At 35.3% G+C, this 16,778-nt stretch overlaps 3 protein-coding genes and 1 pseudogene across 4 annotated transcripts; 1 reads left to right on the forward strand and 3 right to left on the reverse strand.

Moving 5' to 3' along the window:
• Nucleotides 1-1,012: 1,012 nt before the first annotated feature.
• On the forward strand, nt 1,013-2,912 carry LOC110707897. The gene is made up of 2 exons (XM_021885976.1): nt 1,013-1,164; nt 1,768-2,912. Exon 2 carries the CDS (start codon nt 1,770-1,772, stop codon nt 2,667-2,669), a length of 900 nt encoding a protein of 299 aa, XP_021741668.1. The 5' UTR covers nt 1,013-1,164; nt 1,768-1,769; the 3' UTR covers nt 2,670-2,912.
• A 1,283-nt stretch (nt 2,913-4,195) lies between these two features.
• Nucleotides 4,196-5,815, reverse strand: LOC110707898. Of its 2 annotated transcripts, none has more exons than XM_021885977.1 (2): nt 5,662-5,815; nt 4,196-5,235 (listed from the first exon to the last, which is right to left on the reverse strand). In XM_021885977.1, exon 2 carries the CDS (start codon nt 5,227-5,229, stop codon nt 4,375-4,377), a length of 855 nt encoding a protein of 284 aa, XP_021741669.1. In that variant the 5' UTR covers nt 5,230-5,235; nt 5,662-5,815; the 3' UTR covers nt 4,196-4,374. The 2 variants fall into 2 exon arrangements, with proteins under 2 accessions (XP_021741669.1, XP_021741670.1); XM_021885978.1 differs by having other exon boundaries at nt 4,196-5,244.
• A 1,184-nt stretch (nt 5,816-6,999) lies between these two features.
• Nucleotides 7,000-8,599, reverse strand: LOC110708130 (annotated as a pseudogene).
• Nucleotides 8,600-8,989: 390 nt separating this feature from the next.
• On the reverse strand, nt 8,990-15,536 carry LOC110707899 (NADH-cytochrome b5 reductase-like protein). Its single transcript, XM_021885979.1, has 13 exons — nt 15,211-15,536; nt 14,316-14,358; nt 13,802-13,877; nt 13,495-13,554; nt 13,296-13,346; nt 12,113-12,167; nt 11,964-12,034; nt 11,827-11,878; nt 10,475-10,552; nt 10,202-10,291; nt 10,006-10,119; nt 9,793-9,861; nt 8,990-9,432 (listed from the first exon to the last, which is right to left on the reverse strand). Exons 1-13 carry the CDS (start codon nt 15,379-15,381, stop codon nt 9,376-9,378), a joined length of 987 nt encoding a protein of 328 aa, XP_021741671.1. The 5' UTR covers nt 15,382-15,536; the 3' UTR covers nt 8,990-9,375.
• Between the last annotated feature and the right edge of the window lie 1,242 nt (nt 15,537-16,778).

Genomic DNA, 16,778 nt, shown 5'->3' on the forward strand with positions numbered 1-16,778 from the left:
TGCGATGGAGGTGACATAGTTGAACTTGATGATTGGTGGGAGAAATGTTGTGGTGGAGACGTTTGAATATTTCGCCCATCTCCTAAACCATAATCTCCATATTCATTGACAAATTGGTTTAAATTTTCCGTATTAATTTCATACGAAAAATTTGCACCACCACTCCTTTGGCCACCACTTCGACCACCACTTTGACTCCTTCCCATTCCTCCTCTTGAGCTCTTTTTTTTTTAATTTATGATTACTAATTATAATATAGAGAAGAACTTTTTTTTTTTAGAATCTTAAGAATACTAATAATAATATTAAGGAGATTTTTTTTAACAAAAATATAACTCTATATAACACTTGAGAATTTGAGAACAATTAAGAATTTTTGAGTAAGAGAGAAAGAAAGCTTGAGTTGTGTGGAAATTTGAGTGAAATGGAATTGGTATTTATAGGGAAAATAGAAGGGTCATACACTTAAAAAACTAGCCGTTAGATACAAAAAACTAGCCGTTAGATACAAAAAACTAGCCGTTTTTTTTTTTTTAAATGGATGTTAGGCCGTGCGGGCCGTGCAGGTTGGGCGTGTTGGGTCGTGCAGGTTGGGTGGGTCATGCGTGCGGGTTAGGTGGGTTGGGTCGTGCGGGTTGGGTGGGTCATGCGTGCGGGTGGGTCGTGCGGGCTGGGTTGTGCCAGGTGTGTCGGGTTAGGTGGGTTCACGGGCTAGGTGTGTCGAATTAAATGGGTCAAAACGGGTTGTGCGAGTTGGGTCGAATCAAACGGGTTAAAACGAGATGGGTTGAAATGGGTTGTGTCGAAAATTTTGGACCCACGACACAACCCGGATTAAATCCGAGCTGTGCCGGGTTGAAACCGGGTCGGACCCACGTGACCCACCAGCCGTGCGGGTTAGGGTGGGCTGGGTCCAACCCGAACCACTGGCCACCTCTAGCCATATTTATGTATTTGACCGATCTGACCCATATATAACTAGGGTGGGTTAGGGCTTTTTTTAATGGGGCTCCAACCCATTGAATTGCTCTGTCAGTATTAATAAGAAGAAAAAAGCATTAATGAACATATCCCTGCCTTGCCTCCTCCTCTTGCTTCTCCTCTCTCTCTGAGTTCTCCGTTCTCCATTACATTATAAACTATTTGTTCTCAGCGTCTTCTAAGGTAAGTTGTTGTTTCTTTTTGTTATCATCATATTAATTTCACATTCTAGTGTTTGATTTCATTTCGTGCAGTAAGGTTAGGGTTCGAAAATCTCAACTTTTGGTTCTAAATGCTGAGATTATGTAAAGAAAATTATGACCCTTATTTGATAATTGAATCAAATATCTCTAAATTACGAGCCTTGTTTGATAATTGAATCAAATTTCCCTGAAATTATGAGCCTAATTTGATAATTGAATCAAATATCCCTAAAATTATCATCCTACTTTGATTTGAATTGAATCAAATACCCCTAAAATTATGAGCCTAATTTGATAATTGAATCAAATATCCCTAAAATTATCAGCCTATTTTGATAATTGAAATTAGACCTTTTCTCAATTTGTTTGTAAATTTTTTAAACTAGTAATTTTTTTTAACAATTTGGATTTTAACTACCAAAATCTATTCTGGATGAGACATTAGATTGGATTGGGTGTTTGGTATTTAGTTTGGAATTGATTTAACTTGTAAAATCCAAATAAATTCCTTGTGAAGTAATATATTTTAATTAATTTGTATTGTCTCACCATTGATTTGAGTTTGTTTGGTGAATTTATTCAGCAATGTATTCATCAAAATCGAAAGTGTATCCAGGGATAGAGGACTTGCCAGGTGATATGGTTGAAGTATTTTCGATATCAATAGAACCTTACTACACTGATGATATAGAAAGTGTTGAACTTGAAGGTTTTGTGAGGTTATTAGATTACACAGATTCTGTTGATGGTGGTATTGATATGTTCAAACCTTCAGATAATGAAAACTCTATAATGTTTCCTAATGAAACCCAACAACTACATTTGGTTGGTCCGCCAAATTGTGTAAGGTCCGATAACTTTACTTGGAGTTTATTCCTTAACCTCAAGGACAAGAGTCATAATGTTAACTTATGTCGTGGGGTTGTTACTTACTCGGGTTCAGCTCATGAGATGACTTGCGATAAACTTACTTCCACTTTTGTTGGAGGTGAAGATGGGCATGCTATGGTGCATTCCATCTTCTATACTGATGCGGTACAAGCTGCTGTGAAAGTTCGTCTTGTGGAAGGACTACGTGGCTATGGTGATTGTGCAATTTATGGTCATATACGCGCTTACAGCAGCAAATTTGCTTCTGATTGTGAGTATGATAAAGTGTTTTATAGATCAACTCTGTTCTACGCGTCACAAGAAAAGCCTAAGAAGTTGGTGGAGGGGGATTGTTTTTCACTGTCAAGAGATAAGGTGGCTGTGCCATTGGATAGCAACCTTTGTCTGGATGTATATTTGACAGATGCGTTGACTGAGCATGTAGTGTTTAGAGGTACTCTTGAGCTACCAGTAGAAGAATGTGGTTCAGTCGTCAGGAAATATGATGGGATTGAGGTTTCAGCAACCTATGATATTTCGCCTCCTCAAATAGATTGGAAGACGATGAAGCCGTCGGAGTTTCAAATTATTGGTAACAAGAGATACTTGGTGTAGAGCAGCACGAGTCAGGAGAGGGTACGTTGTGTCTGTCTTCACAGTACCAAAATTGTATTTTGAAGATGTGGTTCATCCTGTTTTAACTTAAGCTATCTAATTACGTTTGTGTTTGTTAATTTTAAAAATAAGCACTTTGATGCTCAGTTTATTGTTCCTGTTTGTGATATAAGTATTGGTTGTGTTGTATTATAAATTTATGACGGTGAATCTATATTAAGTACTTGTTTTCTAGACCTCTCACCCTTTTTCATTATGATTTTACCAGTCTATTAAGATTTCATTTAATATACTACATCTAGTTATGCTTTTGATGTATATATTTAACAGTAAGCTGTTAGGTACCGTTGGTAGTTTTTTGCAATGTAATGGTTTATAACTATTTGTTGTTAAAGCCACATCATGGTTCATTGCTACTGCTAGTATGCTTGCTGCTCCTGGTTATAATGGTTGTTCATCCTTCTTTCTTATGCTCCTGATGTACTCTAATTGTGTTCTTTTCATTTTATTTATGGATGAAAATTGTGAAATCACTGGCTATATAATGAATAAAAAAATATTTAAGGATATATATATATAAACAACTTTAGCTGAAAAAAGTTAAGTCATTAACGACACGACACCGGTTCTGAAACCGGTACCTAATAGTTGCAAAGGCACTAATTCAAATCGGTGCCTTTGTACAATGACACACTGTAAAAGGAATTAAGACATAAACAATGTACTTATTTTCCTTCTATCTCAATCATTGCTATTCTCATGGGATTGAATCTTATTAACTCCCCTAATAACGTACAAAGAACGAAAATGTGGGATCGTATCCGTATATCAACCTTATCTTCTTTTAATGGAAGGAAGTTAAAGGGTTGTGTAAACGTGTAGGAGGCGAAAGTATGATGTTAAGCCAGTTGATTCATTATTGGCATCGAGTTACCTCCATGAAAAAGACATTGATTTCGAGCCAGTGGTTGTCAATCCGAAAGCTAAAATACCATCAGCAATATTGGATGTTATGGAGATGACTTAGGCCTGTTGTGTATGAATTTGTAGTGGTTGGCTTGTGTGTACTTTCATATGGGAGTATTGCGTACTCGTTGGCAAAAATCTTGTCGCAAAACAAATGCTTCCTCGTAAAAGAACCTTTCAGAGATATAACGCTCTTCTCTTTATAGAAGCACGAGTGTAAATAAAAAAAAAAATGAGACATCCATATCAATATTCACAAATTCTTCAAAAATGCAGATGTACATTAATTTATTGTAAAACGGGTTAAAGTTGTGTTAAAAGTACGTATCTATAAGAAATTACACATTAAAATAGCGACAAATTAAAAGTTACCCTTTAAATGGTTAAAGTTACTATAAAAATAGTTAAAGTTACGCTCAAACCGACCATTTTACAATAAAATTAATGTACATCCGTTGTACACAAGACTTATTAATCAATATTTTAATTAAATGATGATAATGACAGTTTAGGGATTAGAGGGTGAAAATCGAATTAGGAATTTGTGATTGAGAATTCAATAAAAGATAATCCCTTATAATGGGAATTAATTTAGAATAATTAATATCAAAGTTATAATAATAGTACAAAGTACTTAAAACATGGGAATTAAACCATCCCAATCTCAATCCCAATTACCAAGTGACAACCAATACAAACATAACACAAAGGTAGGGAGTTAATTCTAAGAACCGTGTCTCTAACTTCTTCTGATTAGTAATTTAAGCATCAATTTGACAAGCATGTCATCCCCTTCCTTGTCAGAAACGATCATCTCAAAACCTAATGGATACTTTGGAATGTCTTTATTGAATCGAATAAGTTCGACCTTGCCCTTATCAGAATAAACCAAGTCGAATTTCATGATTGAGGAGTAACCATACGGTACAACCAGATGCGATCTTAGAAGAGGAATGTTGTAACAAGAACCCGTATGATCCAATATCAATGGCACAGGGTTTGTCGCGTTAAATAGCACAATATCAAGACAATCGTCCTCTAAGTCTTGGGTTGCAAGAGAACGAGTCCGAGAATCAAACGGCCTTCCATACTGAAAAACAATGGTTCCGCGAACCCAACTGTCATCTTCAGAGTTAGCAGAATGTTTCATTAGAATAGCATCCTTTATAGCATAAAAACCTGCTGCTTGGTTAAAAGTGTAATATATGGTTGCACAACCCATACTACCAAAGATACGATCAACACCCAACTTTTTAAAATTGCCATTTTTCCCTGTAGTAAATTTTGCAACAACTTTGCCCTCAATTGTATTACCATCTCTATCTTTGAGATCAAAAGTGAGAGTGAAAATTGATCTAGCACGGAGTGACCGATTAAAAGCTAGAGGCAAGGAACCAGTTATAAGACTGGCATCATCAAATTGTCGATTGAAGATGCAAAAAGTACCATCTTCATCTTCAACAAAAATGTTACCATAAACATCAAACTTGTCAACTGCATCATGCTTTATTCTCACCGAAAACAAATCACCAAATGGACTTTTCTCAACTCCCGAGAAACCAACTCCATCTTCTACAAACTTACCATTATCCATCTCAACCTGTTATCACTAATATCATATCAATCAATATAATGCTGAATTATCACTAATATCATATCAATCAATATAATCCACCCAAAAAAATAAAAAAAAACTCACAAGAGAAACAATACAGAAAAGAACACAAATTTAGGTGATTTCATAGTTTCAATTAAAACACCTTCACCAAAAAAAAAAAGTTTCAATTAATCAATTATATTATACCTCAAAAATCACATGATTTAAGGGAAGAAAGGTACAATTGATTCAATTATTGAATTAGGGTCATAATTTTCTTTTCTAACAACATAATCGCGGGTTATATTAGAATTAGAATCAATAGTTCAAATTGTCGAACCCTAAACTTACTAAACTGACAATTAAATCAATAAAAAAACCTAGATTGTGAAATTGACATGATGATTACAAAAAGAAACAACAAATTACCTCGTAAGTTGCTTCGATGGAGAACGTTGAGTGCGCGCTTCAATGGAGAACGTTGAGAGAGGAGGAGGTGGAAGGGCCGTAGAGGGCTACGTTCGTCCGTTTTTTTTCGTCTTATATTGACAATTAGCGCCCATTAAAAAACCTAACCCGCCCTAGTTATAAATGGCTCGGATCCGTCCAATAAATAGATGAGGCGAGTTTTTTGGAATTTTTGGGTAATTATTACTGATACCTCCATCTTTTGGCTTTTATCTTTGATACTCATCATTAAATTTTTATTATCAGCGGTATCTTCATAATTTTCACCTAATTACTACAGTAAGCACGCCGTTAATAAAATGTTTAATTAGTTAATTTGAAATGCTTTAGTTGGAAAAATGAGGAAAAGACTTCAATGCCCTCCCATTTAATCTCCCTCCAACATTTCCCTCCTAAAATCAATTCCCACCACATTAACCTTATAAATACATGCTCTTCTCTCTCGTATCATATGAGTTCTGTCTATAAATACATTTGCCACAAAGGCACAAACAATGAAACAATTGCAGCTATTCTCTTCATTGTATCATATGAGTTCTGTCTCTAAATTTTATTGGGGAAATCTGTTACTGTGAATTTGTTGTAAAGAGTATAAGGGATACTCCTTTCATTTTTCTTGGATTCTCCTTTTTTCCTCACTTTTTTCCAAACTCTTTCAATCAATTATTTCAAAATCTTTCAATTAATTATCTTGTTATGTCCCAATTTCTATATCACATGTATTTTTATGACGATTCATTTTACCTAACCTAAAATTATTTTGGGACTTAGGTTTCGTTGTTGTTGAAAAATTTCCTCCGCCCAAAATTAGGCACATTTTACTTTATTGAAGACTTTGTCAAGGAATATTGCTTTGGAAAATCTTTTCTCATTCTGTGTACTCTTTTCGCACCAAAAAGTTATTCAAAATTGCTTTTTCCTCTTTGTAATGCACATCTTTGAATCAATATCATTATATAACAAACTTAATTATAAACTTGATTATTCAAACAAAAACATAATTATAAAGTTACAAAAAGTTAATAATCCCTCCGTTCCATAAATAGTGCAACAATTATCATTTTTAGAAGCTTTACAAATATTGCAACATTTTTTTATTTGCACATGTATTCTCTCCTTCTTTCCTCATTACATGCGTCCATATTTTTATTCTTCTCTATCTCTCTCCTCTTCTAAAAATCTATGTCCCCCACCCATGAAGAACACAGCACTAAAAGGCTTGTACATTACTCGCTCTAGTATAGCAAATATTAGGCACATCGTGTGCCTAAATGTTGCTACATCAAGAGACGCCATAAACACCACAAATTTCCTATTTCCGACTCTTTGTTGTATACCCTAGTTTCAAGCTTGAAGTACCTGACAATGGACAATATGGCTTTTTAGGCGTTTTCTACCACCAATACTTGACCAGATATTTGACATTTTAGTCTTGAACTGACCTTTTCCTGTGATCGTTTCCCACAGATCGTCAGTAGTTGCTGCACTTCCTGCATGCTCAAATCTTGATACCAAAGAAATGCTCACATTACTACGCACAATACTTAACTTCCCATTAAGAGGAACAAGGGCTGCGGCCTCCAAAGCGTTGGAGTTTCCCAGATGAACTCTACTATGGATATGTTTACTCCAGTCTCCAGGAATCACTCGACTCATCATACAGCCTAAGTTTACGTCCATCTTTGCAGTCCAAGGCATAGAGCTTCCCGTTCTAAGACACACTGGGAATCCTCCAACCTGCAGTCATTCCATCATAAATTGGATACTAACTGTCAGATTCTGGAGATCTACTTCACTTCAAACCTGACAGTGTGTCCCAAGCCCTTTTAAGAACCACCTTTCCTCGTAAACAACTATGATGAAAGGCACCATGGCTGCATTTATATTAGATATTACGGACCACCTATTCTTGTTAGGGTCATATATAAACTTCAGCTGATCTCAGGGAACGTGTATACCCTCATTCTCTCCACCGGCTACATACAGACAGATGTTAATGACTCATGCCATTTATTTGTTCGGGCACTGTAAAATACGACATGTTTCACTGAGCGGGATGCCTGCCTCCAGAGAGGTATAAATGACATCCACTAAAACAGCACATCCAAACCCTAAAGCTTCAGAGAACGCTTTGGGAACAGGTGTAAGGGGTTACCAGAGTTGGTAGGCTGGGTCAAATGCAATGATGCATGCCATGATAATTTGGCATCTCGATTTCTCTTAATGACATACACCCATTCTTCTGCAATTCCTACACTCCTCCTTAATGAATAAAAGAAGTTGCCAGCAAGAAGACGATATCATCTTTTGCAGACTAATCAGAGTTTTCGGTGCTCTACTCTTGGAACCTAATTAAGCAAGCAATGGCCAGATCATTGAGGAGACCTCGAAGGAAAGGAGACTGACTGCGACTTCTGTCACCACGTGAAGGATTCTGCCGTGTAGGATGAATGGAAGGCTTGATGTCAGGTTGAAGACATAACCTTGTCCCAGGGACATATTTCTTTGCTCCAGCTACAGATTTTAAACCAGATCTACTCTACACAAGCATGCTGTTGTATCAACCTGCAGCAAGAGAATTATTCTGATTGCTATAAATTGAGATCATTTTTCCTTATTCATTCTTACCATTCAGCACACATACATAAATTCCCTAGAATATTCTAAAGCAATTCACCACAATATACGGCAAGAGAAAATGATCCATCTATTATGGTAAACTTCAAGACTTTACTAGAAATTCTAGCAATACTTGATCAGCTTAATGCTAATCATCTTACTTAATGCAAGTACGTAGTACAATTGACAAGTCAAAGATCAGACTCAAGATGAAAGTAATTTATTAATCAATCATGCCAACCTGAGCAAGAGTTAGTCCTGATTTTTGTTCTTGAGCCATGAGTTTAGCAAAAGCTGGGTTATCCCCTCAGAAAAATTCAACCAAAAACCACTTTCCTTACCTAATCATTAAATGATAACCGAAAACCACTTCCCTTATCTAATCATTTAATGATAACCACAGCATGACCATTCCTATTACTATATGGTCGAATCTTCTAAACCGATTCAAACAGAACTGCTATGTCCGAATTAGTACCACTACTGACTCGCATTATGATTGACAATCTTACTCAACAATTAATTCCAAAATTTCCTTTCCCTCACTCAACTGGCATCCAGTATTGACTACTTGACTTGGTATGAATCCCCAGCTTGAATACCTTTCCATTCTGTAAATATTAGCCATCAAGCCATGCATGTCGTTTGAATACAACTATGAAAACTTTCCCAAAGTGCATTTTGTTGTATCATAATTCATTATCAAGTTAAAACTCAAAAGAAGAGATAGTATCTTGTTCAATTTCTTGAAATAAATCCCCAATTCATTTGTGGATTATCAAATTCACAGATAAATATAAGAAAATCTACAAAATGAGCCAACAATGCCCATTTCATTTCAACAATAGAGCATTAAAAACGCCCTACAAATGTTTCTTCAGTTTGGTGAACGTGCAGAAAAACAAGTGTCCATTTCTCCAAAGGACGAAACCCATAAAAGCAGAGCACTTTCATTGAATTATTTCTAACTTATAGCACACTTGTGCCCTTCAGGCTACAAGATGCTACTATGTTATCCAAATTCTTTTCCTATTTCTGTAAATTATGCAGGATCCCTCAAAATTTGTAGACCATTTCTTTTGTATATCCAAGTTCCTTGAGTATTCCACTTACCTGCAAAGGTGCAACGAATCAATAATGATGAATTAAGTCAACACCAAATAGGAATACTGATGTGGGTTATCATAGAAAGTTAGCAACATCATGCGAGAAGCCCCCTTAGGCAGCTCAATCATATACTCATTCCGCCCCCAAAATAATAGGGTACAAATCTATATTAGGTCATCTCAAAGTAAAAATCCAATAAATGATAATGGTAGATAGTTATGGTATATTTTCTATATTATTTACTCTAAAAATGCGCCCTATTAGCTAAGGATGGAGGGATTAGAAATCTGAAGTAAGTCTTAAGACTGTAGTTTAGGTTCGTAAATGTTTAAGCCATTAATGTAGCAACATAAGTGTTTTTAGTACCTCTCCTTGAGAGTAATCTTTAGCCTTGTCACCAGATATGTTTTGCATCATACCAGGAGGACCACATACCTGGAAATCAAAGAACAGATGAAAATTTGAACATTTAAGAGAGAAATACTAACATGCTTAGGAACAAAGGCTTCAATTTCACCTGATGTAGACGAAAATTCACAAACCATTGACTAATAGCTGAAAGAGCTATGTTTATCTTACCATAATGAGAGTATCGTCCCCAGGACCAGGTAAGCCTTTTGTGACAACATCCTTTGAGACATAGCCTACCCCGCCTCTCCAGTCCTTTGATGGATTGTCAACAGTGTAGAATACCTATATAATTTCATTGAAACCTTCAGCATCCCAATTTGTCATATTTGACGACAGAATTTGGTCAGTAATCAAACAACAGTACCTTAAAATTAGGGTGGCTAGTGGCAAGTATGTCAAGCTTTTGCTTCAGTAAAATATCATCAGGAGAGACATTTGCATAGACCAGTGATACCTGTAAGATCAATTGATAGCTAATAACTATGAAAACCAGATTCATAATACTTCATTGATTTATTTTTTTTTTATTTTTTTTACAATATTATAAAATAATTAGCCCTTTTTTCAAGTAAAGCCCCATACAAAGAAATGCTGAAACAGATTTTATACATGGTACCAAAGAAAAAGGGTAGCTAACCTGAGTTTTATCATCTGGATTCTTCAGAATAGCCTCAGCTACTTGAAGCATTGGAGTGACACCTGTCCCACCAGCAATCTGTTGCCAATTGAGTGTACACGAAACATCAACCCATAGAATACTTTTAAGCAAAGAGAATAGTTTACAACATTTACATAAAAGGCAAACTCCTGAGTCCTCTATCGCCGGGTGGTATAAGTAATTAGATACTCCCTCCGTCCCTTATTTTTTGCCCCACTGTAAATATATGGGTCAAATTTTTAGAACTTTGAGTGTGAATACTCGTAAATCTATAAGTGATAATATGTTCATGTGAGATTTTGTTAGAAATGTTTTATTGTATATTTTATAGCTTTTATAACTTTTACGCGTATAAAAATGGAGATATATACGTTTGAACACGCGTCTTAGAGACCGTTAAAAGTCAAATGGGCAAAAAATATGGGATTGAGGGAGTAGAATTTTCAAAGGAAACAATGACACTGACCAAACACATGATCATGCATAAATATATAAGCCCCCCCTTCCTGCAATGACCAATTCGTTTAAGACATCTAATATAAGTAATATATATTGAAGCCTTGAAGGCAAGAAGGACCAGAGGCTCAATATTGGAGAGTTCACAACAACCAGGACCCACCAACGCTGGTGAAAACCCCGGTCTCGATTGGTGTCACGATAGTACAGACTGAATATGTAGATAATAAGGCTATCTTCACAACCAGGACCACCTCCCAAACTTTTAAGAGTTAGTACTCGGGCAAATCATCAGTTATATACAAATCGAGTTTCCAATAGTTCAACATTCAGACGATGCCATAGGCACATACTTCAGTTAAATTTAACAATTTTTAACATTCATACTTCAGTTAAATTTAAATCATGCAAGAATCTGCCTACTGGGTTCTTTTCTGGCTTAACTATTTATTTTTAACTCTTATTGTCTTATATATAAATTATCACACATTGGAAATAGCATTCACAAGCAAATAGCAATCATGATTCAGGAGCCATTGTCACTTTTTATTAAGGAGATGAAAAGGACGGAAAAACTATAAAGATCTCATTCACTACCCTTTCAGACTTGGCCTGGCCTGCTCACCCTATTAATAAGTTCAGTATGCGAATTAAAAGGTATGATAGAGGCCTTGAACTTTTCATCTCATAAGAATAATTCAAAGAAAAATAGGAACTAATAAGTTCATGTCACAACTATAAATAATGAGGAGTTTTCAAGTAGAGAGGATAAAGCCAAAGTTAACTACAAGTAATATTTTCTCATTTGAAACCCTATGTCAGATCTAACAAATTCTCAAAAAGGATATCACATTCCAAGCCGATGTGTTTCTTACCATGCCGATGTGTTTCTTCATGTTGCAAGTATACCTGAGCTTCTCAATGGGTCTGCACAAGAATTCAAATAAGCAACTTGATCAATAACTGCACTAAAATCCTAACCAGCACTAAAAAAAAAGGCGGAGGAGCTTACCCTTTGACTTCTACAACATCACCAGGTTTGAGTTTTGCAAAATGCTGGCTCATCTTACCTTCTGGATATATCTGTTTTTGAACAGAGTGGTTAGCTAACAACTAAAAAAATGAAATGTGGAAATAAGTCTACAATAAAAGTTGACGGACCTTGATCATCAAATCAAAGTACCCTTTGGAATCGGGATCAGAAATGGGAGTGTACCTGAAAGCAATTTGCATATAAATCAGGAATACAAAGCCGTAGACCCCCAACAAAAAAAATAAAAACCATCCATTTGACATTCTACATGTAAGATGGAGAGATACGGCATTCCATCAAAAGACATGTATCTACTGAAAATTGGTTTAATAACCATGTTAAAAAAAAACCTCTAACATAGAAGAAGTAGACTTATCATGGACAGGAATTCAGATCTAGCTTTCATGTACTAAAACCAAATTCCAAAATGTAAACTTGAAAAGACAGAAGCACAGGATATCTCCAACTTCCAGGTGATGCTACCAAACAATTACACTATTAAACATGTAACCAACAGAGGAATTCCCTCAGTGGAAAAGAAAGTCAGAGCCAAGTTCTGCATGTAACACTACCACATATGGGATCATAAAGAATCCATGACAGGCAAAACTTTCCAGAGCTTCTTGCAAAGAAGGTCTATAATGGTACAGTAGTGAAACAATGTGAAAAATGTGCTGGCATGCTGCGATTGAATATAGTAGTACCAGAGTTGTAGATGAAACCTCCTTGGCTCCTTCCACCCTCTGTTCACTACTAAAAACTAAAGACACCAACTTTCAAGAACACTCATAATGGAAAAAGGCTTCCACAGCTCAATTTGTAAAATTTGCTCCAGTAAGACTGTAAGAGAAAACTTTCAAAACAAGATTACAGTAGAGAAGATAGCAATCCTAATTATGCGTATGATTTAATCTTAGATTTAGGATGCTCAACCTGCATGAAAATGGTGTTTATGACCCAAACAAGCATATGAAGATTTACAATAGAAGTGTTGGTATATTATTATCCTTTGAATCATTGCTGAGACAAAGAAAGAAAACTACTGGTGTTAATAAAAATTAAGTTTTACAAATCCAATATTTTTAAGGCAGGATACATATATTTATAAAGAGAGACTAATTAAGTTTAAATGTTCAAGTACATGTCAATGGCTATACAGAATGTAAGTGCAAGATGTAGTTGGATGTATAGCAAGACAAATTAATAAAGCAGTTTCTGAATTATGATCCATCTATTTCATACTAGACGATATATTCCTATTAGACCTAAAGAAATTATAAATAATCATGTATTGCTCAAGAAGACACTTACGGTCGAACGACATATTTCGTTTTCCCTTCATCATTTTGCCCTGTAGGAGCTCTACACAAAGAAGCATGATTGTTCAGAACATGCTTGCAAAGAATTAAAAGGCCTCACAAGGCAAGAAAAAACTCATTCTAAAATGATACAACCTGGAGGCACTACAGGTCATTGAGTAGATCGTACACTTTGGAATTGAAAAATGTACCTTGTGAGGAGGCAAGAAGCAATGTGAAGACCTAACACGGCTTCAGAATCGAATGAGAACCTACAGTTTCAGAACATCAATTATATGACTTTACAACTGTATCAGATATCAAAAGGCCATATGAATGTTCCTCTAATGTTAATTGAAACTAATAAGATTCACAATTCTCAACACCATTTATATGTCAAGTCACATGTTTGAAAGATTCAGAAGAAAATTATATAGCAGGCTCATTACAAGAAAGTTTTTAACACTTTTATAAATCAAAGCAAAAGAAACTTCAACAAGCATTAAACAGGAGTATAACCTGTAGAGCTTAGTATTATGGCTGACAGTTGCAGTTTCCTGCAGTTTGAACTCAAGCCACTTATCTGGATTCAGTGCTGGAATTTACACAAGTTTTTCAGTCAAGAGATAGATAGAGCTAGGAGAAGTGGAGAACAATCATTGTAAAAATAAAATGAATTATCAATTAAGGTTGGTGCAGAATCAACAAAAAAAAAATCCTTTCCACATCCTGATCGTCCTCTTTTTGTCAGAAAAGGGGTAGGAAGTGGGGCAGATTTGAACTTGGCAGGTTAAAATCTTACATGAAAACAGTGAATATAGAAAAGAGAGGTGGAAGGAAATACCAAAGTAAGGCACCAAATGTATATATAGAATCTAAGTTATTAAGCTGAGTATATAAAAACTTGTTGAGTAATTTGTATACATTCTCTAACCGTAAACAATCAAGCATTAGACATGAAGAGCAAATCAATCCATAGAGTAGCATAGGCCAAGAATAACACCACTTAAGCAATGGTAAAAAGAAAACTTACCAACTTTCTTCTGCGTTTCTTCATTGATTGAATCTAGATGAGCCTGCAAAGACATAATGGTAGAACCGTAAAAACCAATTTGTGACTTGGCCGCAAAACATAAAAAAAAAAAGGTAAAATCTTATTTATATTTGGTTTCTCAAAACTAGCATATTGGATGTGCAAAATGAAAGAAGTAACATATTCGATCATACACATCATAGAATTTGACATAATTAACAAAAAGCTTCACATCAAAAGCCCCGAATACAACCAAAGAAATGAAAGCCTAGCAAAATTGGTCGTGAAGAATCATCCAATTACAGTCCCAACCAAAGGGGTTAGACGAAAACATAAGCATTGATACTCGAAATTCAGTATCTGACAATTTACTACTCATAAGATTCACTCCTCGAATTAATCCAAAATTATCGAGCCACAACCATTTCGACATCCATCAACAAAATACACCCAGATGCTTCCCACTAATCATCCAAAATCCAAATTGGAACCTAACACACCATAGATAACAGTTCCATCATCACTAATCAATTAAGTATCAATGACTACTAATCTATAAAACCATATCAACATATCATACATTCATACCATTATCACAGGAAACAAAAAAATTAAAAATCCTGCTAATCGACAATATCACATTCAAAGAAGCTGCAATTGCAAACAACAATGATACCAATAACCAATTTACTGAGCTGCATACATACCAAAAATATATATTGACCCATTAATTCATTTCGACATTCAAAACCAAATAACAGGGATTAAAAAACCCCCCTCAGTCAATTAAACAAAAACACAGTAAAATACCAAACAATCAACAAAATTAAAGGGCATTGTATTATAAAATGAGCAATTGATGGAAATCCCGTATATAATTAAGCCATAAATTTACCAAATTTGGGGAAGAAGTGAGGTAATAAAGTGAGATTCCTCCAGTAATTGAAGCGGCAATCACTCCAAAAGGGGTACGAGTGGTATAAGGAGTGGAGTTTTGAAAGCCCTTAAATGCATTGGAAAATGCAACTGGAGCTGCTTTTGCTAATCTTCTAAAGAACAATGTCATTTTTTTCAGATCACAAATTCACAGAAAAGAGAAAGACAAGGGTTTAAGAGCTAAAGACGACAAAAATCGAGAAGGAAGAAGAAAAGAATCTACTGACCATCTCTTGAGGGAGTATTTTTTAGGGGAAAGGGAGTATTTTTTGCAAAGATATTAACAAGTTATCTAAACTTAGCAATTATAAATGAAAGTTAGGTAATTGAGAAGTGGGTTAGGTATCATCATTGGTAATTATACTTTATATGAGTTGCTAAATTGAGAAGTGGGTTAGGTATCACCATTGGAGATAACAAAATAACTCATTTTGTATTTTAATACTCAAAGTTGAGTCTCACCAGTGGAGATGGTCTAATAAAGAGAGTGAGAGTGTTGCGTGGAAGGTGTGGAGGTGTTTTTTTTTTTTTTTTTTAAGGAAAAATTGTTAAAAATAACTTAGAGAATCACTTTGTTAGAAACAACCTTATAAAAATTTACCTAATTACAAAAAAAAATTGTCAAAGACAACCTAAACCTACTTTTCGGCGTTGACCCTTTAATTTCCGACATTGATCATAGTGGGCTTGTCACATGACCTTTTATTATCCTAAATGTACCTATTTTCCCTCCAAATCACTCACATAAAACCCCTGTTCTTTAACTCCCTCAATTTGGAGACTAAAATTAGTGTTTGTCATTCACTTTGCAACTTATCTCCGCAGTTACAGGCTCCATTGATGAAGAGTTGAAGACTTCCCAATACAATAAGAATTTATTGATACAAGTCATACAAACTTTTCTGTTATTTCATACCATTTGCTTAAGAAACGATAAAAAATCTTTCAATGTTTTTTAACATTGGAAAATTCACCAAAATCTTCAAGGAACGATAAGAAGAGTGAGAGTGTTGCGTGGAATTCCTCGAAAATTATGGTGAATTTTCCAATGATAAAATACATTGAAACATTTTGTGGACAATTTCGATTATGTTAAGATATCGTTCAATTCACATGGGTTTCAATTTACCAAGGACAAAGTTAAAAACAGTCGAAATGTCGGCTATAGCAAGGCAGAAGCCATGGGCCCATGGTGGAGAACAAAAGGCCTCTAGGTAACTAGCAATTTGCCACGAAGACTGACTTGCATAGCTACAAACATTGGTTATTTTAGGTTGACTACGAAAATGAAAATGGAGAGCCTATGTTTTGAATGCACATCAAGAATTGTTCTATGAATGAATTCATTCCTTGTGATTTTGTAACATATAGATGGCTCAATGGAAAATTATGTAGTAATAAATTAAGGTCATTATTGGGAAAGCACATTGCATTTAGTTCTTACACACACCAACTTGCAACTTCTCTTATTCTACTTAATCCAAAAAATTGTCTTAAGCGGGGAGAGGCATAGAGCTAGAAAAGCAA

Source organism: Chenopodium quinoa, unplaced genomic scaffold, assembly GCF_001683475.1.
Source record: "Chenopodium quinoa cultivar QQ74 unplaced genomic scaffold, ASM168347v1, whole genome shotgun sequence".
Classification (NCBI taxonomy): Eukaryota; Viridiplantae; Streptophyta; class Magnoliopsida; order Caryophyllales; family Amaranthaceae; genus Chenopodium; species Chenopodium quinoa.